Genomic DNA, 23,327 nt, shown 5'->3' on the forward strand with positions numbered 1-23,327 from the left:
AGGTTGAGGTGACGTGTTTTTTCAGCAGGCTAAGCTTCACTGATGGCTAGTTTGGCTTGAGACGGCCTGGCTGTGGCTGCTCAGTCGCTATTAGAAATGGGCCAGTTGTCCCTTTGCCCCTGTGAGAGGGCTCACGCAGCAGGGAAACCTAGGCTGACATTTTGGATTTGCACAAGAAAGGCTTTACCTCTTGAGTGAACAGTCTCAGCCCAAGCCAGAGCCCTGCCACTGTTCCCGCTCAAGAGACCAAACGGCCTTCACAAAGGCTGATGAGAAGCCCAGCACCCGAGCACCCCGGAGCAGTGACCGGAGAGCTCCAGAGGCAATATGAGTTCAGGGTAGGGTGACCTCAGAAGCATGTTTCTCACTAGGACCCTCTGGAGCTCTTGGTGCAGGCTACCCACCCCCTTCAGATCGCCTTGCCACACCGGAAGTGCATTTGTGCACTCAGCAGGATTTTGGTCTCTGTCACCCTGCAGCTGACCATACTGTAGATTGGTGAGCAGGCTGTCCGTCTTTTCATCATTATCCCATAGAGCAGAGACTTATGCTCCATCCCTGGGGAGTAAAGACAAGGCCCCGGTGCACTCATGTGCACTGTGGGAACAGCCTTGCACCATGGACTCCAGTCTCCAAGTCACCCGGCTACATGCTGTGCAGTCTGCAGATGCAGCGTTGCCCGCCTCTGGTCTGATCTAGTTTCTGGGCATTTTTTATTCAAACCTCAGAGGGCACCCATGCTTCCATGTCTTTGTGGTTGGCCACACTGTCAACCCCTGTGATCACCACAGCACTGCCCAAGGCCAGAGCCAGGCCGTCTGGGGATGCCCAGCAACCACAGTACCTGTTTGTCATTTTCCACAAAAAACAGAAGCTAGAAAATGACATCTTATGTGCTTTCCTATCTTCTCAAAACGAGATACTAATTTTGATAATGATGAACTTCACTCTGATATGCTTGGTCCCTCGCTGTGACATGGTTGTACACAAGTCTGTTTCACTTGTGCTGCGGACTATGGTTGGCTGGACCAGGTGGCCAGTCTGTTCCCTCTGACCTTGATGCTATATCGTCCAGTGGTTATTCTGTTTCTCATGTAAGAGCCCCTCCATAAATAATAATATTTATAACTATAACCATATAATTGTACATAATTATAATAAATAACACAGGCACCCAGACCAGTACCCATGGGACCAGAGACACCCTGGGCTCCATGGTTTCAGGCCATTTGGATCAAAAGTAGAGATTCTGCCCAGACCCAACTCTGACGGCCATGGACCAGTCCTAGCCACTGAGGACTCTGGACTGGTGTCCTCTGAGTATAATATGGTCAATACTGCCTTCATAGGAGACCACAGTGTCACAGGATGAGTTCTGCTGATGTTTCCTTGTGAAATGAATGCCACTGGTCCCTCCCCTGAAAGTCCAGTCATTCACACTCCTCCCCATCAGCTGTACGCAGTCCTGCCCTGCTGCATGGGACTTGGGGGGAGCTAGAAATATGGCACTGTCACCCACAGTATCTACCTCTCTCCTAGGATACGTGTGGTGTTGGACATGCCCATCTAGAGTATACGGGAGGCAGAAGGTAGCTGAAGTGGGATGTTTGGGTGGCATAGCTCTTGGGATCAGCAATGCCCTCTTAAGTATCCCCATTCCCCATGTTCTGTCAGGCAGTCTGACATGCTCCTGAGTCACCCATCTGGACTTGGGTGCAACTGGACCGCTGCTGGTGCCCTCCTGTCTACATTGTGTACATGTCATTCAGATCTCCCTAGGAGAGATGCAATGTTTGATCACCACTGACAACTTGGGTTCTTGCAAACACCCCCTTGTGGTCCCTTTTTGAAGCAAGTGTTTGGAGGAAACCGTTTTCCACGTGTAAGCTAAACCAGCATTGTAATAAAAACCGCTAGCAGTTCATTCCTTTCACACCCTTTGTAGAAAGCTGCCTCTGTCCCCAGCCCTATTATCCAGGAGGCCAACCATCTTCACGTCAGCCTCAGACATGCAGGTCTGTACAGTCTGTAGTCTGCTCCAGCGCAAACTCTGTAAGTGAAAATGCAGCCTCTGCTTAAGTTGGCTGTCCTGCGAAGCCGCACTTACAGTCCCTGCCACAATCACCTCAGGGACTCTGCATCTCTGAGGAGCCTCTTCCCGGCTCAGGGGATTGTCATAAAAGAGGAGAGAGACTGCCCATGCATGGCGGACACTTGACTGTCTACTGCATATGAGATTCCCACAAGGCTTCTTCTGCCATTTCCTGCTCCACAGTCTCCCATCAAAACCCACCCAAAATGGAACAGTGATGAACTGGGCACATCACACATCTCCTACCTGGAGTAGTAAGACTCCACCCCCAGGGCCTCCCGGACACTGGCGATGTGCTGCTCCAGTGTGGAGCTGGCTGCTACAGGCAAGGCTGTGCTGCTGCCGGCTTGGAAATCACTGGAACTTTCCACTGAATTATCACCTAGGTAATGTTCGTGAAACTTCAGGATTCCTGCAACAAGGTAGACATAGCGAGATCACGGACTGTTGGGTGTCAGTGGAGTTCGGGCAAAGGCAGGAGAGGGCGACATGGGTGCTGTGTGGCGTCTTACTACTGGGCGTGCTGGGATTCCGAGGTTTAAGGCTTCCAGAACTGGGCCTGTGCCCACTCACAGCACATGCTATCAAGACACCAGCAAGTTTCTGATGACACCGCAGAAGCCCCTGGTATGGATTGCTTTCTGTGTACTTTTAATAGGACACTCCAGGGAGTCCTGCTTCGCGATCCCTGTGCAAGTGTCCGGATCAAACCCTTGCAGGGACTGAAATCCTCACCAAAGACCTTTCATTTCACAAGAGCAGACCGTGATAAGCATGCATGCATTCTAGAATAAAACCAGCCGGTCAATGGCCACTAACGGTTAGGGAGGGACATGACGGCCTGTGAAATAGAGGTGGCCACAGTGGCTTCCTGGAAATAAGCTCAGGCCGAGTCCTCATACGGCAGTGAGGTGTGCTGGTCCTTTGGTTGGACCACAGCCCTGGCAAGAGCTTCAGTCTCATTAACAGCAGAGAGAAAGGATGGGCACAGTAAGCTGCCTCATCACACGGGGTTCTTGTCACATGGCCTAGGCATGCCACCTGTCAGACATGTCCCCAACAATGCAGCCACTGCAGAGAAGGCACGTGACATTTCCCATCTGCCAACCCCGTCCACACGGTGTGAGCCCCTCTTGGAGACAGGGATGTGGACATCAGCCATTTGTGCAGAAATATTGCATCTGACACCCAGCACAGAGGTGGCGGAGACAGGAGGCTGTGTGTGAGGGAGGTGCTCCTGCCAATGCAGACCAGTACAGAAGCCCACACAGCACCGGGGCCTTGACTGCAGACGGACGGACGGACGGAGAGAGGTTTGTCACGTCTCCCTGGCAGCTGAACTTTTTGCAGATAAGTGAAAAGCCCATTTTTCAAGATTCCCAATTATAAGACCGGCTTCTCCAGTCAATAAACTCTAATTGGATCTGGTGTGTCTCCAGCATGGTGAAGCCATCAGCATTTTATTATGCAAAAAATATGGCCCCACAGCCAATTAGTAGTTTTGTATTCAGTGGAATTATTACATCCTGCATGCTTAGTGCTGACTTAACCAAAGACGATTTTCACTTCTAAAACAGATTTCTCAATAGAACTACTACTACTGTTACAAAAAACCAAAAAACCCCAAACTACAATAAGAGCAACAAAACCCAAATCAGTTCTGTTAAACTTATAAATTCAAGCTTACGATTTACTTATAAACCATGAGAGTCATCATCGCTTTGGTACAAAACGTTACCGGGGTCACAATGATCAAGTCACTCAAAGCTGGTGAGCAGCTGGGGACAGATCTGCTGCCACCTCACCCCCTCCAAGGCTCCCATGCTGGGTGCGTCCTCATCAATGGCAAAAAACCACACCTCCCTGGGCTATTTTATTAGTAGGATGTGCCACCATGGAATATCCATTGCAGATCAGGTTTTCCTTCATCTGACCTGTGTGGTGCCCCTCAGCCCCTCTCTACCTCCTCACTTCCTGTGTTTCAACAGAGACCTTACCTGCTCCAGGAGCAAGCAGCCAGCTGTAGAGGTAGCCTGCGGCCAGGGAGTAATACAGCACCAGACCCCGCTGGGCATTAACCATCTCTAAGATCTGATCGATGGTGATGGGCGAGTAGGGGTCAGAGTCCTGTTGTCCTGTCTGTCTTTCCACCAGTAGGTCAGCAAATGCTCTCGTCCGACCCCTCTCTGCTACTGCCAGGGCTTCGTCATGGTGGCCTAGGAGACAGAGGGATGGGCATGCTCATTCAGGAAGCAGCTGAGCATCCATCTGATCTGCAGGGGACCCAGGGCCTGCTGTGGTAGAATTTTGGGTACACTGCTTCAGGTCCATTCCCAGAAAGAGGGATTGCGACCGATAGCTGCCCCTTGAGCTCAGCAGATTCAGTGAGGCCCCGGCTGTGGAGCTGTTGAGGTGTTCTTACAGGGGAGGTGCCTTTGCTGCCATTTGTGCCGAGAGCCTGTGGCTTTTGTCATCCCACTGGGCAAAGGGCTGAAGCCCGTGAGTGCCCTGTAGATCCTAAGCTGCTTCTTCCCCAAGTTTGCCTTGTAGTCTGCATACTAGCCCTGCCTCAGCTGAGGGCTCTGCACGCCTGATCCCGATGACAACATGAAGCCCCATGAGGGACACACTGCAGAGGACAGACTTTTGGGTAAACACCAACATGGAAGTGTTGCCAGAGTGAGGGCTGAGGAGACAAGATGGAGGCCAGAGCCCAAGCCACAACTCCAGTGACGCCAGAGGCTCCACCCTGCCGTTCAGGAGCCTTACAGAGAGGGGTTTATGTGAGTGAGTGCAAGTGAGTGCAAATGCCCTCTTTTACTCTATTAACTTATAACTAGAACAGCAGGGATGGTTTCTGTGCACACTGGAAAATTATCCCCAAAGTGCTGGACAGATTTAACAGTGTGATCATAATGGGTAATAAATGATGTCCCAGGCAAGATCCCAGCCTTTGCTGAAGAGGAAACCTGAGCATTAGATGGGTGGGAAGGGAAGGTGAGGCCTCAAACACCCAACTCGAAGCATGAACACTGTGATGTCTGTCTGTCTGTCTGTCTGTCTTCACTGCTACCCTGGCTAGTTTGGGGATCACCTAGGAACCAGGTCTGGGTACATCTAGAGGGGCCTTTAACAGATGAGGGAAGCCAGCGGAGGGCCAGCATCCACGTCTCTCTGCTTTAGGACTGTGGTGTCAGGTGACCAGCTGCCTCTCGCTCTCATTGCCAAGCCCTCCCAAATGTGATCTACATCCCTAAAAATGTGATTCTCTTTTCTCAGGTGCTTTGTCATAGCAGAAACAACTCACACAAACATCTTCCTGGACATGGCAGGCAATGGAAGAGTCAAGAAAGGGAAAATGTGGACACTGAAGCCCAGGGCAGGGTGGCTGTGGATTGCCCTGCTGTCCTTCAGTTCACAGGATGGGGGCAGGGTGGGGAAAGAGCCCTGACTGTGTGTGTGGCACGAGCAATCGGCAGCAAAAACACATGGCTGAGGAAACAGAAGTGGACTGCGTCATCTTAGCACATGGCCTGAGTGAGGCTTGAAGCTCGAGTTTAGTAAAGGGACACCTGGTATGTGTGTGTGTGTGGTCTGTGGAGGAGGGACACCTGGTGCAGGGATGTGTGGAGGAGGGACACCTGGTGCAGGGATGTGTGGAGGAGGGCCACCTGGTGCAGGGATGTGTGGAGGAGGGACACCTGGTGCAGTGATGTGTGGAAGAGGGACACCTGGTGCAGGGATGTGTGGAGGAGGGCCACCTGGTGCAGGGATGTGTGGAGGAGGGACACCTGGTGCAGGAATGTGTGGAGGAGGGACACCTGGTGCAGGGATGTGTGGAGGAGGGACACCTGGTGCAGGGATGTGTGGAGGAGGGACACCTGGTGCAGGGATGTGTGGAGGAGGGACACCTGGTGCAGGGATGTGTGGAGGAGGGACACCTGGTGCAGGGATGTGTGGAGGAGGGACACCTGGTGCAGGGATGTGTGGAGGAGGGACGCCTGGTGCAGGGATGTGTGGAGGAGGGCCACCTGGTGCAGGGATGTGTGGAGGAGGGACACCTGGTGCAGGGATGTGTGGAGGAGGGCCACCTGGTGCAGGGATGTGTGGAGGAGGGACACCTGATGCAGGGGTGAGTGGCTGAGGGACACTTGCTCTGTTCTCTCAGCATCTGAATTGCTCTCATGGTTAAACCAATCATGTCACACTGGATTCATCAAACTATGTGGGTGACATCTGGTAAGGACCGGCTGAGACGAGCTGTGGGTGTGCTCACTGAGCTCACCGGGACTGGCACTTGCCCCCACAGCTCTGCCAATCTTTGCAGAATGAACGAGTGACCATTTAATGGCAGGCTGTGGCCTCACACTCTGCACTGATCACTGAAGCATGGGCTCTGTGTGCAGACAGGCACACACACACACACGCACACACACACACACACGCACACGCACACACACACGTACATGCACACGCACACACACACACACACACACACACGCGCACACACACACACACACACACACGCTTACCTAGGCTGACGAGCACCCGCTGCAGGGCCTGGTAGGACGATGTCTGCAGGTCGAACAGGGAGAGCTTGTAGTCTGTGCTCAGCTGTGCCTCGTGCCGGATTGTTTCAAACAAGGCTGATGCCCTGTAAAGCTGCAAGGGACAGAGACTGTCACCAACCAACACCACAACCATTGCCCAGCAGTCCACAGATGCAAGACAGCCCTCTCATACTCAGGCGCACAACCTGAAATCGCCTTTTGAAGGGGTCAGAGGACAACCGCCAGGCGGGTCCTTGTGTATCAGAAGAAATCAGTTGACTAGAGTTTATTAGGCCAATCTTTGATGAGGAGGGAATATGAAAGATTAGGGTTTGTGGTCTGAAGAACATTTTAAAACCAGTTATCAACACAAGCAGGAACTGGTTTTGATTAAAATTCTCTACTTCTGTCTCCAATTAAGAGTAACTGCCCCCCCCCAGGCCCTGGGTAGACTGGAGGTGGACCAGGCTGGGCAGTGAGACTAGGTGGCCCAGTGTCACAGAGCCCAAACACCTTCGACACCAGGCTTTCCTTATCTCCACTCGGCTGGTTTCAGTCACATGGGCACATTGAGGACCAGAGATGTGACATTTCCCTGGGAGACCCTGTCCCCGAAGCTCTACATTTATACAGGCTGGCAGCACAGAGCAGGAGCCCGGAGCAGAGGAGCAGATGAAGGAGGTGCTCCTGACTCTGCCGCTCAGCTCTGTCAGACCCTGCCCAGGACACAGAGCCCGTTTCTTCTCTGTTGATAAAACTGTCTCGTGTCTTCCCAAGCAGTTTGGGGAATAACTCAGGGAGCAGCAGAACTTTCGAAACTGTAAACTGCTGTGTGAACATAAACTCTGATTCTCGTACATGGCAGACAACAGCATTAGTCCTTTGCGTCGCCTTTAATACTTCTTAAAAGAGGATTTAAATTTTATTGGTGCGCATGGCTGTCCCCTTGCACACATGTCTGCAGGTGACTGGAGGCCGGAAGAGGCTGTTGGGACCTTAAAGAGGGAGCGACAGGCAGTTGTGAGCAGCCCAGTGTGGGTGCTGGGAGCTGAACCCAAATCTTCTCTTCCCCGCTGAGTCATATTCAGCCCCAATCTTTAGCACTTCCAAGCTCAGGGCTCAGCACCCCAACACCCCAGCCTGTGTCCAGGCTGCTCCTCTGGAGACAGGCCTCTCTGCTGGTGGAGGGACCCCCTCTTCCTAGCACACTGTTCTCAGTCATCACTCAAATGGCCAAGGGCAGAGTTTGAAGCAGCCAGTGTGACAACACTCCTCCTCAGCCGTGGGGACTTTTTATGAGGAAGGGGGAGAAGTTAAGTCTAAGGACAATAAGCCCAGTAGCCACACATCCTGATCCTACTTCTCCACTAAGAATGAACGTGGTTTTATACCAACGACGGCAACAGTGTACAACACGAGGGTCTGGGAATCACGTGCCCCGTGGGTGAGGGGTCTTGGCAGCTCTCCAGCTACACAGGCTGGGACTCTGGGTGCACTGGCCCGGTAGACAGGCCAGCGTCTCAGAGAGCTCCGCCGCTGCAAGACAGCCATGGTGGGTGCTTTGGGCTCCTGGGACAGAGTTCTGCGTACCTGGTGCTGAGCCTCCTCCAGGTTCCCACTTGCCCAAAGGGAGAGGCCAAGACCGTGGCGAATTTTCGCTTCATCTTCTCTTCGACCCAGTTGCTCAGCTAACCGTAAACCTGAGAGCAGACAGGGAACCGTTAGAGGGGACAGGGCCTGGCTGGTGATTTTACTTCTGATGCATGTAAGGAAGGCTGCAGAGAATGACAAACCGGCCCGGGGAAGAGGATGCTCCCAGTGTTATAGAAGTGAGGAGATGCCACGCCAGGAGCCCAGGTCATGGCTGTTGGTGTGGATAGGTTGGCAGGGCAGGCAGAAACAGGAAAACCAATGCACCCTAACCTGGCTGCTCTCCCAGATGCAAAACGCTTAGCTCTGCAAATGTAAAGTTCTGGCTGTTACGTCCATGTCCCCAGACACTCTGCCTGGGAAAAGCTTTTCCTGTCAGCCAGGTACAGAGGCTAAGACAACATGCCTTTCTATCTCAGCCCACACCTTCCAGGCAGCGCTGATGAGAGGCTCATGAGTGGCTCTTGAAAGTGGACCAGTGCGCAGTTGGACCCTGCTCCTGTGACTGAAGCCGCCGACACGCTCTGGGTCCCATCTGTGATGTGCCTCAGCAGGGTTGCAAAGCAAGTGCTACTGTGAGCTGGGAGGCTGAATGGCTGCCCTCATTTCCATGGTCTCCACACAGGCACCTGCGGTGGGTCACTCACTCACAGCGAGCTTTGGGTTTTCAGGACACCAGCCACATCCAGGGCTTTGTGGGACTAAGTCTGACAGCCACGGCTCATCATACTGGTCACTACACTGTCTCTGATGCTCTGCCTGCATTCCAGTGTTCTCTGCCACAGCTCAACCGTGCACATAAGCCAGGGCTCCTCTCTCATCTAAGTCAGGGCAGGAAGCCAGCGCCAGCACTCTGGGCTGCTGTGAGATGTGCTGCTCGGGGTCAGCCTCCTAATTTATGATGCATTTCAAAGCATACAGCTCAAAGAGCTCAGAAATAGCATTGCAAGTTTAAACCATGCCAGTGGGCAACAGGAGAATTTGTAAATAATTCACACGAAAGACAGTGGTTCTTGGGAGAACCAGGGTGGCTCTGGGGCTATATGTCTGGCAAGTCCTTGGTCTCAGTTAGAAGTATGGTTCTTTGGGCAACCTCCTTGGAAGACAAATTCTGTGAGAAGGACCTTGCTTGGTTCCAAGTGCATCCCCAGCAAGAAGGGTGTACATAGGCCACTGGGAAGGCACACTTGAACCGCCTTCTAGAGCCTGCACGTTCCACTCCCCATGGCCAGCTCTCCTGCATGGTGGAGAAGCCCCTGGGAGCCGCTGGATTGAGCCTACTTCCTTTGCTGGTTTCCAGAGTGAGAAGAGGTGGACGAAAAGCCCAGGAGTTAGCCGGTGTCAGGGCACATCATCTGGGAGTTTTCAGACTCAGACCCACACAGCATTCCATTGCTCAGGGTAGGCAGGCAACACTGGGGTGACTTCCAGCAAAACTGCCCCTCTGCTGCAGGCCCTGCTGCCTGGCACCATCAGTGCACTAGAGACACCTAGTTTGGCTCACAAACCGTCTTCACCACTATGGGGAGTTTACAGATCCGAGCTGTTAGAGCTCTGTGAGATGCACCAGGAGACAATACAAACAAGCTGCAGAGATCTCCACAGATGCAGAGTCCTGTCACCATCCCATCACCATCCTGTGACAATGCCTCAGCATAGCCAGCACTGACCAGAAATGGCACTTCAGAGGGGAGTTAACAGCAAGGCCCCTGTTGCAAACCCTGATGGCTGGGTCTCACATTTAGCCGAAAGCCACCCCTAGGTGCTGGACCGTTGTAACACTAGAATTTTAGCAAAGCTAGGAGCCCGTGGGAGCCACAGGGGGGTGGGACAATGGCTCCAGCTTCAGAACTTCTCCACTGCAGGCCTGTGCAGAGCCACCACCAGCCTGTAGCTACTGCCCACTCAGCCTTCTGCTTCCCAGCCCAAGGTCGTCTCCTGGGGCTAGAGAACAGGAGGGTATAGCTGCCGTGAGGTCAGAAACAACTCCACACGGGGGCTGAGTCTGCTCTACAATGAACTAACTTAAAGAATCAGGGTCAAATCACCATGCTTCTCCAAGCCCTGGCAGCATAGCTGCAAATATGGGGATACATGAATAGTTCTTGGGCTGGGGGTTCAGCTCAGTGTGTGAAATGAGCTAACACGTGATTCTCACTACTGTCAAAGAAAAAGAAAGATAAAAGGAGAGCAGAAGGTAGGAATAAGGGCATCTGAGTTGCTATGAGAACTAAACTCTGGCCTAAGGGGCTGCAGGTGAAGCCCTTACAAAGGTGTTTCAGCCTCAGACTTGGAGCCAAGTCTTTCACCAGCAAGCATACCTACCTCTCTCCCCCTCCTATGTACAGTGACCCTGTGCACCTCTGAGGGCTTCAAGATCAGGGACACCCCGGTATGGAGGAGAAAGGCAACCCCTTTGGCCTCAGGTAATCGACAGACTGTAGTAGTGGAGGGAGAGGTGACCAATTTCCAGGCCAGCTCTGTGACGTCAGTTCATGCACTGTCAGAGCAGACACCAGAAGAAGCCTGGCTGGGCCCCGGCTGGGCCCCGGCTGGGCCCCGGCTGGGCTGGCAGCTGCTGTGCCTGAGCTGAGAACCGCAGGCCGTGGTGCCTAGGTGTCTTCTGGAAGGTCACCACGGCCTGGGGCAGTTGGGCTTGTTTCTGAGATGGATTCTTCTGATCCTATGCCTTCAATGTCTGATGCTCTGACTAGTGAGGATGTGTCATGTGACCAGCAGCTGCTCTGACAACCAAAGGAGTATCAGTTATTTGGGCAGCGGGCCAGGGGCAGGTCCCAGAACTGAGAGAGGGGGAGATCACCCCAGAGAGCTGGGGCAGGAAAGGGAAACAAATACCTTAAAACTATGGAGGGACACATGGTGGGGTTGGCAGGGCCCGTGAGACCCTCACTCTACGGCGCTGGCTGAGTCTCCCCTGGTGGAGCCTTTTCCTACCTTCCTGTAAGTACATGACTGCCTGCGAATAGTTCTGCAAGGCGTGGTGAGTCCTTCCCAGGCTGCTGTAGGACACGGTCTTGGCCACCAAGTCGTTCATCTGCGCAGCGATGCTCAGGTGCTGCTCCTGATAGACCACGGCCCTCTCGAAAGTGCCCAGGGACTCATAGGTGAGACCCAGGTTCCCGTAGGCTCGACCCTGGCACGTGGGGTTGTCCGTCTCCTCTGCAATCTGCAGGTCCAGCTGGTGGTACTGCAGGGCTGTGTCGTACTCCCCCATCTGCTGGTAGACACCGCCCAGGCCGCAGGCCGCGTCACTCTCCAAGGCTCGGTCCTTCATGTCTCTGGCAATGTTCAGCTGGCGTTCGAGGCAGGAGATGGCTTGCTCATAATTCCCTAACTGGCTGTGGAGGCTTCCCAGCTCTCCATAGGCCTGAGCTTTATTGGAGGCCTCCCCAAGCTCGTGGGCGACCACGAGCCTCTTCTCGAAGCACACAAGGGCCTGCTGCAAGCTGCCCGTCGCCCTGCAGGGGTGCAGACAGAGAAGCAATGAGACCACTCCGCGCAGGTGCGGACATGCTAAAGCCCCTGAGAAAATGAAAAGCATTCGTCACTGTCACTTACTATAGAGGCTCTTAACTCCGTCTCTAGCTAAAAATCTATCATGTGCCCTTAGAGTGAGATGCAGAGGAATTTCATAATCTGGAAAGCAATTCAAAAGTCATCCCTTAGTGACCTTCCCAGGAGCTTGCAATTCAGTGGGACGCACACCCCCGAGGAAACATAAAATATATTAATAGACAAGAGATCGTAGGGCTGGGACTTGGGCCCCCAGCCTCCACTACTGCTTAGACTGTGCTTTTGAAATCGCTTTACAGGAACTATAAATCGCTCACCCCGAGTTTCTTGGAGTAGCCTGTGGGTGACGATTAGCCTGACCTCTTTGTCCCCTCCAGGAGCCCTGATCTGTGCCCTTGAGGAAGTCCCTGTCTTGAGCACTCCCCCCCCCCCCAGGGGGGTGGCTTCCCTTGGCTGGCACAGTCTTTTGTGTGTGCTGCTCAGAGACAATCAGAGCAGGAGGATCATGGCTTTTGGTGGCAGATGGAGCCATTGTTTGGATGTGTGGATCTCAGCACCTGAGCCTCGGTTTCCCCTGTTCCACAGCAGATGGACATGCGTTTACTATGGCATTGCCTTACTGTTTGGACAGCTGTGCAGGTGCCCAGCATGGGTGAGTATGGGTGGTGTACAGGACCTGTTGGTCCCTGTCACCAGATGGGGCTGAGTGACCAGTGTCTACTGAATGCTAACAAACACATTCACAAAATGTGGAGGTGCTCACAAAGGTCGGCTGAGCAGATCCACCCAGCTTCCCGGCCCTGTGAACTTTACTGTCTTGATCACCATGGACACATGTGAGGGCTGAGCCCTGGATTGATTCTGGGGTAATTCAGGCACAACCCTTCCCTCTCTGGGCTGTGGTGTGTCTTTCATACACGACAGCAACACTGTCGCCCACTTAAGTCAATGAGCTGTTGAAAAGCCAAACGAGAGGCAAGGGAGCGGACGGCTCTGTAGCTGGCAGCTGCCCTTGTAAGTGTATCCAGCCCTGTTCCCTGTCCACGTTACCTGTGTCCGTTTCCCAGACCCCGGTAGGCCTTGGCTTGGTCTTGCATGCGGTTCAGACTCTGGGCGACAGACAGGTACTGCTCATAGTACTTGATGGCCTCCTCGTAGTCCCCCAAGGCCTCGTAGCAATCCCCCAGGTTGCCGTAGGCCCGACCCCTGTCCAGCACAGACTCGTTCCCACTGAGCTGCTGCAGCATGGCCAGCTGCTGCTCAAAGTAGCCGATGGCGTCCTCCATCACGTTCATGTTCATCTTCGTGATGCCCATGTTGCCGTACACCTGGGCTTCCAGACTCGGCTCTTTCAGCTTATGCCCCAGCTCCAGCTGCTCCTGGTAGCACTTGAACGCCATTGTGTATTTACCAAGGGCCATGTAGACAGCCGCCAGGTGCCCGTGAGCCCGGCACTCCCCCGGCAGGTCACTCAGCTCCTGATAGACCTCCAGCTCCTGTGTGTGATAACCCAAGGCCTTGTCGTACTTCTGGACCATTCGGTACGCGGTGCCCAGGGCCGCATAGGCACTGGCCTCCAGCCTTCTGTCCTTCACGTGGTGAGACAGGCCCAGCTGTTGCTCGTAGAACTTTATCGCACCGTTTACATCCTTCTTGCAGATAAATATATCACCCAGGTTCCCCAGGGCTCGAAACTTTGCCTGGGAATTATCCAGGGACTGGGCGAGGGACAGAAGGTACTTCTGACACTCCTCGGCTTTCGCGAAGTTCAGCAGAGCCTTGAAGGCCAGGCCCAAGTTGCAGTAGGCTTTCGCTTGGCTCAGCTTGTCGTGAAGGTCTTTGGCCAGAGCCAGGTCCTGTTCATAGTACTTCACGGCCTCCTGGTAGTTCCCAAGGCAGTAGTGGGCATAGCCCAGGTTGTGGCAGACCTTTCCTTCTCCCTCCATGTCCTGGAGGTCAGGAGCGAGGCGGAGGTACTGCTCATAGTAGGGCGCAGCCTGGACATACTCTCCTCTGGAGCAGTGGAAGTTCCCCAGGTTGCTGAGAGCCCGGGCCTCGCTCTGTATGTCTCTCAGCTCCCGGGCGATGTTCAGATGGTTCTGGTAGTGCTGCAGCGCCCGGTCGTGGGCGCCCAGGGCCTGGTAGGCGACAGCCAGGTTCCCATGAGTCGAGGCCTGCGAGGCTCGGTCGTTCACTTCCATGGAGATCTGCAGCTCTTGACGGTGGTACTTGACAGCCTGGTCGTACATGCCCAACGCGTTGTAGGCATTGCCCATGTTTCCGTAGGCACGGCCTTGGGCCGCGTAGTCACTCAGCTCTTGGGCGATGCACAGGTGGGTCTTGTGGAGCTTCAGGGCTGTGTCATAATCGCCTTTCATCTGGTGGATGATCCCTGGAAGAGAACAAAAGGTTAGAGAAAGTGCGATTTATAGCTCAATCTAAGGTGAGTGCAGGCCTGAGTCAAAGGCTTTAGAATGACTAAAGGTGGGCGGGGCCAAACAATGTCAGTGCTGCAGAGGGAGGTCTGAGGGTGGACGGGGTCTGAAGGTGGGCGGGGTCGAGCATTGTCAGGGCTGCAGAGGGAGGTCTGAGGGTGGGCGGGGTCTGAAGGTGGGCGGGGTCGAGCATTGTCAGGGCTGCAGAGGGAGGATGGCTTTCCATATTTCAAACCACCAGGGAAACCCAACAGATTTGATGACAAAAAATGAGACTGTTTTACAAATAAATACACAAAATTAAAGGGCAAACACAACACACTAGGAAATACGTGAAAACATTTGAAAAATTGTAGCACCTGCTGTGAAGAATTGCTGTAAAAATTCACTTTCGGCTTAAAAAAATCAAGATCCCAATTTACTCAAATAGGCAAAGAATAATAAATGTCAGCAGACAACTCAACTGAAGAAACACAGAGAGGAATGGAGGGGCACTAATTTCCTTTAATAATCAATGAAATGCAAAGTAAACCAACCCTGAAGAACCATTTTACCCACACTAAATTAGCAAATAAAAAACTTTGAGTGTCCCCTGTACTGATGAGGTTGCCCTGGAATGTGAACACACCAGCTGTTATGAACGTGTGGCAGCAATTGCTGTAAGAGCGTTGTGATGTGCAGGTGGATGGGCTCTGCTCTGACTCTCAGTCCTGCACTGGGCAGAGGAGTCGGAGCTCCGACTCCACAAGACAGTCCCTGGGGCTGTGTCCAGCCTGGAGCTGAGAATGTCACCAGCTTTCTCTCCGAGGGGGACACGGTTTCCAGAGCCTGGCAGGGCTGGAGAACTGACTTCCCAGGAAGAAATGCCCCTTCACCTCGGCGGGCCCTTTAACCTGGGATATGGAGACACTTCAGTTGAAGACCCGCTTTCAGCTGGTCCTCATTAACTGCCTTTAGGTGTCATGGTTTCAAACATTCTTGTACAAAATGAATCGTAAACCTCCTTTCTCCTTTCTAAAATGGGTCAGAGAATCTGCCCATCCAGGATCGCTGTGGGCACAAGTCCTGCTTGGCCTGTCCCCGCCCTGCCTCCTAATGACACCTTGGCACTCAGTGGTCCCTGAACAGCCTCTGGAATCTACTGATACTTCGTAGGCATCTAAGTGATCACTAGCTGATTGGGCTATAAGAGGGAGAAAGACCGAAAGGCCATCTCAGAGAAGGCAACCAAGCAAGCACAGCAGGCACCGCTGTGCTCCTGTGGGGACAGCTGAAGCCCATTTTCCAAGAACCCCAGCCTCAGGAAAACATCTGATTTAGATGAAGTGAAGAGTTCTGTTTTACAGGCACACCTCCACCCTACTCAGTTGAGTTTCCTGGAGATAGACAGGTAGACAGACCTCTAATGAATCTGAGCTTTTACTTTCTTGTTTTTGTTTTAAAATCAAAAGTCCCTGCCACCCCACCCGCTTCATAAACCAATAAAGTCAGATTTAATCATTTCAGAGACGTGGCATGCTGGCTATAGTAGTACATGCCTATAATCACAGCACCCAAGAGGGATAGGCAGGAGGGGTCTGAGTTCAAGGCCAGCCTGGGCAACATAAGACTATCTCAAAAACACAAAGAAAGAATGATAAACCCAATAAGCAACATGTGAATCTTGCTTTGTGAATTCACCCAATGTGGCGTGGCCATTACACAAGGCAACAGCAAGAGAGCCTCTTTCTCTTACTCTGGCCTAAGGCTGTGAGCAGGGAGCAGTCGGGATGAAAATGGCTGCCTGGGGATGCGGTGATTTCTGAGGGAAGCTGCCTGCTGGTTATAGCAAACCGATCTTGTCTCCAGACAGCTGCCACTGCTTCCTTAGCTTCCACTGGCCCACAAAGAACCAGAGGAGGGCTTTCAAAATTACAGCTTCCACATGGAGAAGGGCAGGGAGGCCTGCCTCGCTGAGCCCGCCGTTTGGGGTTCAGGCTGCTGCTAGCCTGGGGCGCTCTGTGGGGACAGTGTGGTCTCTTGGCAGCTGTTCTCTTTGTTGGAGCAGCACAGAATGGCTGCGCTCATGCTGAGGGGCTAATGTGCAGCTCCTCCTGCCCTTTCCTGGATGCCACTCAGATGAGGGTACACAGAGGGGCTGTCAGCAGGGGCGAGGAGGGGAGGGAATTAAGTGAAGATTAGTGGGGCAGACAGGCCGCACACAGCTGAGTGCTCACCAGGGTCGTGGGAGAGGACATGTGGTCAGGATGTAGGCATGGGCTCCGTGGGTCTCCACCTATGGGCTTTCTGTGTACGAGTACTAAGATCTACTTCAGAGGCTGTGTCGAGGGCCACGGCTGCATGCTCAGCACACTGCATGCGGCCAACTCAGTGGAACTGGGACAGACCAGAGAACATTTCCATTAAAACGGCACCCATGCCAGTTGGGCAGGGAACTCTGGCAGCTCCTCACTTGAGCTCTCTGGGAGCAGGGCCTCGGTTCTCACATGGTGCCTGGTCGCACTTATTGACGGCTGTCAGAGCCCAGCTGCCCTTTCCTCTGCTTTCAAGCAGATGAAAGTTCAGTGGTCCTTGTAGAAAACACGGGGTCTGGGAAACAGGAAAGACACCTCCCACCCCAGGCTCACTCTGTGACCATTGTGAGTGTCAGGGAGGAGAGGGGTGCGGCCAGAATTCATGGACCCCCTGTCCCCTTGGCTGTACTAGCCCACCTGCCTCCAGATAAGAGTGTGACTTGGTACAGCATACAGGGTAGTTCCAGAACCTAGACCCATGGACCTCAAGATGCAGGTTCTGCTGGTATGAACCAGACTCGGCAGCCTGACCAACGCACTTCCTGCTTCCCCACTTCACACAGAATGCCTCTTTTGTAAGGAGGATACAGTGCCTGGTTCTCTACCAATGCCTGCACACAGCTGAGACCGTGTGCCAGCGGTGCTGTGTGCAAACAGTAGCAACCACATTGGTGCTGAGGAAATCCCGAGTCTTCAAGTGTGGGAGACGCAGCAGATGCTGTCCCTGGTAAGTGCCATCACCAGGGAGTTGTGCTTAATTCTCCTCTGCCCTGACAGGAGCCAGGCTTGCTCTTCCTGACAGGTCCTTCCTGTTCCTCCATGGGACCAGGGAAGTGGCCCCACATTAGCTTTTCTTCAGCTGCCTTTCCCTTTCTGTTCCCCTGGGAGGGGCCTGCAACAGTCAGGTGGGGAAGCTCTCATGCCTCACGGCCTTTCCACAAGCATACTTGGTTGAACACACCTGTCTTTTGACACAAGTTTAAGCAAAAAGATCACTTGCTCTGTGGTCCCCTCCTGTCACAGTCTCTAAGGCTACAGCTTTGCAGTGACAAGAAGCCACCCTAAAGCAAGCATATGCACTAACACAGACAGACAGACAGACAGACAGACAGACAGACAGACAGACACACACACACACACACACACACACACACACACACACACACACGTTCTGTGGAGTTTGTACACAGGCCCACTTCCTATTTCCCTGTGGGTAATCAGAGACCAAGGCTGCAGGTGAATTGCTCAAAATAATCCCCTGGGCCTCTGTGGTCATAAATCTCAACTAGAAGGAAAGAGTAATTGTATTATAGAGCAGGAGAAATAGTAATTAAAGCTACGACAAGTGGGCGGCAGGGAAGGGGTGCTCCACGGTGCTGATGAAGGAGGAGGGATCAGGCACTGGCATTCCTAACAGTTTGGGCCGGACCAAGGCTGTGAGAGGGGCTGGTGGGTAGCAGGCCCTCGCCAGTCACTGTAGGAGAAGACAGAATGCTGGTGTCACTAGGGATTACAAAGACAGATGTCTTCATAGCACAGGGAGTTGTGTTCGAGGCCCAGGTGCAGTTTCTGTGACACTGGGATAGCTGCCCTGCCCCTCCCACCTCTGTGAGCTCCTTCAGCCATGCAAAGAGTGTGCTGGTTAAAGCCCGCCTCCTCCCACGCTGTATGTCCCTGCTGGTGCTCCAGGGCGAAGCCTGCTGGCAGCCAGGAACACCCTCCAGTCTGCCCAGCTCGCTGCTCTCATAGCCTCTCTTCCTGCGCTTTGACTGTGGTGGACTTTCCCAGTGACAGTGCAGACCCTCGCCCGATTCCCTCTCCAGGAAAGGTGGAGCACGGCGAAGAGACTGTGCTCCTGGTATGTGCAGAAGAGCCGAGTCCCCTGGTGCCACCGCACTGACATTTCTCTCTGCAGTGATGGGCCACAGATGGCTGTGTGGCCACGAGCTTCTCACGGCACCAGAAATGGCACCGCCTGATGGATAAGCTGGCTAAGCCCTCGTCCCTGCCTCGTAGTTTACACAGTATGCAACAAAGCTCATGAGATTAGAGAGACAGCCATTAAAGAGAGGTTGTCCCAAGAAGATGTGAGCGCACGTCTTTTGGTGCCCCTTGTGAAACCATGGAAGTGCGTGCACTTGACCCAAAAAACAAGCTTCACTGGCCTGAGCACTGCTTCGTGCTCTTGGGGCAATGGGAAGGTGTTAGAAAACGAAAGGGGGTGGGTGGTGGTGGACAGATGGCTCAGGGGTTAAGAGTCCTGACTGCTCCTCCTGAGGTTCTGAGTTCAATTCTCAGCAACCACATGGTGGCTCACAACCATCTGTAATGGGATCCGATGCCCTCTTCTGGTGTGTCTGAAGACAGCTGTAGTGCACTCACATACATATAAATCTTAAAAGAGAGAGAGAGAGAGAGAGAGAGAGAGAGAGAGAGAGAGAGAGAGAGAGAGAGAGAGAAAGAAAGGAAAGGGGCACAGCCTATATCCCGGGCACTTGGGAGGCAGGGCTGGGGGTTCACCACAGCTCCACACCAGCCTGGACTGCAGAGTGAGACCCAGGTAAAGAGAGGAAAGGGAAGCTCAGTGAAATCTAATCCACCCATCCGTGCAGTAGTTTCGCCGATGCCACTCCTTTCGTCCCAGAAACGCCCGTGCGGAGACGTCCTGAAAACTCTTTTCGAACTTAGCTTGCTTTTGGAAGATGAGAATTGTGGATTTCTCCTTCTGCATGACCAGGAGCTCCAACTCAGGCAAAAAGTTCTGCAATGGCAGCTGTGTTAGCCCCTGTGTGGTACCTCTAAACTCTTGTTCTTGGATTTTCTTTATATTTGCCCTGAATCTTGGCTTCGTATTTCTACTACATCATTATCCAATGTTATGAGTGAAGGATAAGATAAGTGGCAGGCAATTGGGCAGTGGAGCCTTTATGCCCTTTAAGCCCACTGTGTGCCGACACCACATCCTACTTAGTAAAGGGCAAGTTACCATGGGAGTGAGATGTGGGCGCTGGCATCACAAGATCCCTTCTGTGGCTCCGCTACGTTACTGCTCATCTCCGGCTCCTCCCTGTCCCAGCCTCAGGTCCCCTCAGAAGACCAGCACAATGAAATTAAATTAGAAATTCTCCAAATAGTGCCAGCCAACGGCCTTCAAAGATCTGCCTCCCTCTGGGACTATTTTATAAGATGTCACACAGCAATCGCTCTTAGATGCCACAACTTCCCACTAAAGGGACTTGGCATCATTTTGCTTAAGATGGGTTTGTCTCTGAGAGTGTCACTGCTTAGCTGTGTGTGATGGCGCTCTGAGAATAGGCTCTGCTTCCTGTGTGCAGTGGTGGAGGAGGAAAGCCATCTCCCGCCAGGCGGCGCTGGTAGGTAAGTGCAGGTTGTGGGGCCGGTTGATCCTAAACAGCCACTGCCACAGCTTGGGTATACAAACCCAGCCTGCACAGTGGCAGAGCATCGAAGCCAGGGTGATGTCGCTTTGGGGGGCGGGCTGCTGGAAGTTCTAATGAACAATCTGAAAAACGTGTTCACTCAATGCCACCACCCAGCTGGGACTCTTCGGTCACCAGGGCTGTTAACTGGGAGGCCTTTTGGCTGCCATCCGGCGATTAGAGCAAAAGTAATAATAAATACAGCAACACACAAACATTTGTCTGTTGTGGTCTCACTGATGGCAGATTACTGGGATCAGTGGTGTGGCTGCTGCGTCTCTCTCTCTCTCTCTCTCTTTCTCTCTCTCTCTCTCTCTCTCTCTCTCTCTCTCACACACACACACACATACGCACACACACACACACACATGCACATAGCATAGGCACAGTCTACCTCAATGTCCTCTTCTCAGCATTGGGCTCATAGGTCTGAAGAAAACATCTGCTTGGGTCTGCTGACAAAAAGAAAAACTCTCTGCAACCCCACATTCTACAAGACCTGTAGTATTGTGAACTTCAACTGCACCTAAGCTTTAGAGCAATGTTCATCTCCAAAGCCCTTTGGCCCCTCAGTATCTCTGCCGCTGCTGGACAAAGGGATCATGGGTAGGCTACCACTGAAACCACTCACAGACGTGTCGGTCACTAAGTGATAGATTTTAGGACAGAACCACTCGCTGCTCCTCACTTTGTCCTGGTCATTGTGCCCTGAGTCCTGTGGTGGTGGTGGATGAGACTCGACGTTGTTGTTTAGCAGAGACCAGATGAGGATGGCAGGGTCTGCCTGGACTAGGGGGAACCCTGGAAATGGCCAGGCCAGGCCAAGAGGACCCTACTCCAGACTGATCTTACTTTGCTGAGTCAATCGCCAAGACGATGCCTTTCCTATCGAGGCAGGAGAGCAAACCACGGAGCCTGCTTTCCTGGAGAGGCCACGGGATCTGAAAACCTTCCATTTAAAATTCAGCTGGATTGAGGATTCAAACCCTCTGATTGAGTGACATTCTACAGTCTGGTGTGACTCCTGCACTCTGCAAGTGTGTTCCATCAGTACCTGGGCTTCTGGTCATGTCAACGTCAGCAACAGGTTAAAGAGCAGAAGGGGACCGATCTGTGAGTGGGAGGGGTCTACTGGGGACTGGAAGGGACCCTGCCGGAGGCTCTCTTGTGGCCTGTCCCAAACATTTGCTGGCCCTCAACATGTCACAGCCTCGTGTATCAGGAGGGGATGGATTCCTCTGTCTGCTGCCCTGTCCTTCCAGGGCTATACTCTGTCCAGCAACCAGCGTTTCCACACCCGTGGAAGTTAAGGTGCTCGAGCACCATCCTCAACAGCCACCCTCTTCCTCTCTGCTGTTGCCAGAGCTGCCGAAAAGCTAAGTGCTTGTTTCCCAGCCTCCCTTACAGGCAAGGCTGGCTAAATGGCACCGCTGTCACCAGTGGGTCTCAGAAAGGCCTTAGCTTCTCTGGCACGGCGGGACAGAAGCAGTTTCATTTGGGATGGCATAATGCATGAAGCATCACGGCCACCCTAGTGTCTGTGGCCAAGGCGAGCAGAGTCGAGGGAAAAGGAAACATACTTTTATTTAAGCCGCTGTACATGAAGGGTAGATCATCTGGAAGTCCAGCTCACACTTATAGGCGAATGATTGGGAAGGAGAGCCACCACTTTAAGGGCAGCTGACGTGGGGCTTCCCTTGGTGGCACGTGTCCTCAGCACGCAGTGGCCACCGGTGTGAGGGTAAAGGTGAGAGAAGAGGTTGGCTTGCCTTTTATCTGTCTCTTGCATCTCTGCCCAGCAGTCCCCTGCCTCAGCTCTGCCCACTCTGCCTGAACTCTTGTGAATGTCTCGCCTTTCTTTCTATTATCCATCTTCTACACCCAATCCTTTCCCCACAAAACTTTGTTTTTCCCTTATAAAATTTCCACTCCACTTCATATCTTTTAAAATTATTGTTTTTATCTTTGATATTATAATTAAATCATTTCCTTTTCCCCTTTGCTCCCTACAAACACACCCATATACTCCCCCTGCCAAGTTCACATTCTGTCTTTTACTGTCTGCCTCCAACTTAATTCTGATTGGAGAATAAAGATGCTGACAGCCAATAGCTGGGCAGAAGAGACACAGGTAGGGTTGGGGTTTTGAGGGCTTGGAGAGGGAGAGCCCAGAGAAGAAAGGAGAGAGAAACCGCCATGGGCTAAGGGCTGAGAGAATGTGGCCAGAGTGTGGCCTGGTTGGGGTTGAGAGCAGCCCAGATGGAACATAGTAACTAATAGGTGGTAACTTGGGGATATCATGGGAGCGAAGATTCCAACAACACAGAGGGGAGGCTACTGTGCTACTTAAGGAATATATAAAAATATAAAGGCTGTGTGTGTGTCTTTTATTCAGGAACATAAATCGTCTAATGTAGTTAGAAACCCCACACTGGAATTTATAATTTTCTTTTTTACTCCGGGCCTCTTTTTTTTTTTTTTAATTGTTATGTGTTTGTGAATACATACATATTTTTAAATATGAGCTGCTTGGTCTGTGTAATGTTACGTGTGTGAGTGTATGTGTGTGTGCACGCAGACCATTTAGTGTTGGCTAACAATTGATGAGCTCGTCCACACAGGAAACTTGTTTCTCTCTCAGCACTCCACTGCTTAGTTGACTACAGTTCTGTGGGTGGGGTCGCCTCATGGTCTCTCCCTGCCCTGCTGTGGCATGTCTGTTGTCCTGGTTCAGCTCACATTTAGGTGGTCATGTTGGTGACACTCAACAGGAGTGGCTTCTGACAAGACTGGGAGCCACAATCACAGTCTCAGAAAACCCCCAGATCCTCTAGGTCCTACAGCCTTCCACTCCCCTTCCTCGCTCTCTGAGCTGGAGTGTGCAGTGTTTTGCAGATGTGCCCTTTTGGGCCAGGCTCCACAGCTCTGCATTTTGATTGGTTGCGGTTGTGGTTTTCTGCAATGGTCTCCACCTCTTGCAGAGAACTGTCCCTTGTTGAGGACTGAGGACACGTGTCTGAGGGTTCAAGGACAGATGCTTACAGTGTGGTTAGGGATGGTGCTGGTTTCCAAATGTGTCATCTGCAGGGTCTCTGAGACCCATGACTTCGACAGTCTAGGTGGTTGGCTAGGTCCCCAGTGCTGCTGATTTCAATTTCGTGTCTTTTTTAACTCTTCTGATTCTGATACGCTGAACTGCGATGAACTTTTCAGTCTTCCCATAAATGAACCCAAAGGTCCACTGACCTCAGACTGTTGCTTCTCCTTTATGTAGCAATTATGACTTATTTTTGGGTTTTTTCCATTTGACCTTCAATTAATTGAGCTATTAC

General features: G+C 52.6%; 1 protein-coding gene across 3 annotated transcripts in view; it reads right to left on the reverse strand.

The window, feature by feature from the left end:
- TTC28 (tetratricopeptide repeat domain 28) overlaps positions 1–23,327 on the reverse strand; it is a 381,921-nt gene that overhangs the window by 43,765 nt on the left and 314,829 nt on the right. For all 3 annotated transcript variants that reach the window (XM_080941079.1, XM_080941078.1, XM_080941080.1), the window contains 6 exons: positions 12,877–14,218; positions 11,248–11,771; positions 8,233–8,342; positions 6,625–6,754; positions 4,090–4,308; positions 2,339–2,504 (listed from right to left, as the gene is read on the reverse strand). In XM_080941079.1, the coding sequence (XP_080797205.1) occupies positions 2,339–2,504; positions 4,090–4,308; positions 6,625–6,754; positions 8,233–8,342; positions 11,248–11,771; positions 12,877–14,218 (2,491 nt within the window). The remainder of the gene's footprint in view (positions 1–2,338; positions 2,505–4,089; positions 4,309–6,624; positions 6,755–8,232; positions 8,343–11,247; positions 11,772–12,876; positions 14,219–23,327) is intronic.

Source organism: Micromys minutus (genome assembly GCF_963924665.1).
Source record: "Micromys minutus genome assembly, chromosome: 29".
In the NCBI taxonomy this organism is placed as follows: Eukaryota; Metazoa; Chordata; class Mammalia; order Rodentia; family Muridae; genus Micromys; species Micromys minutus.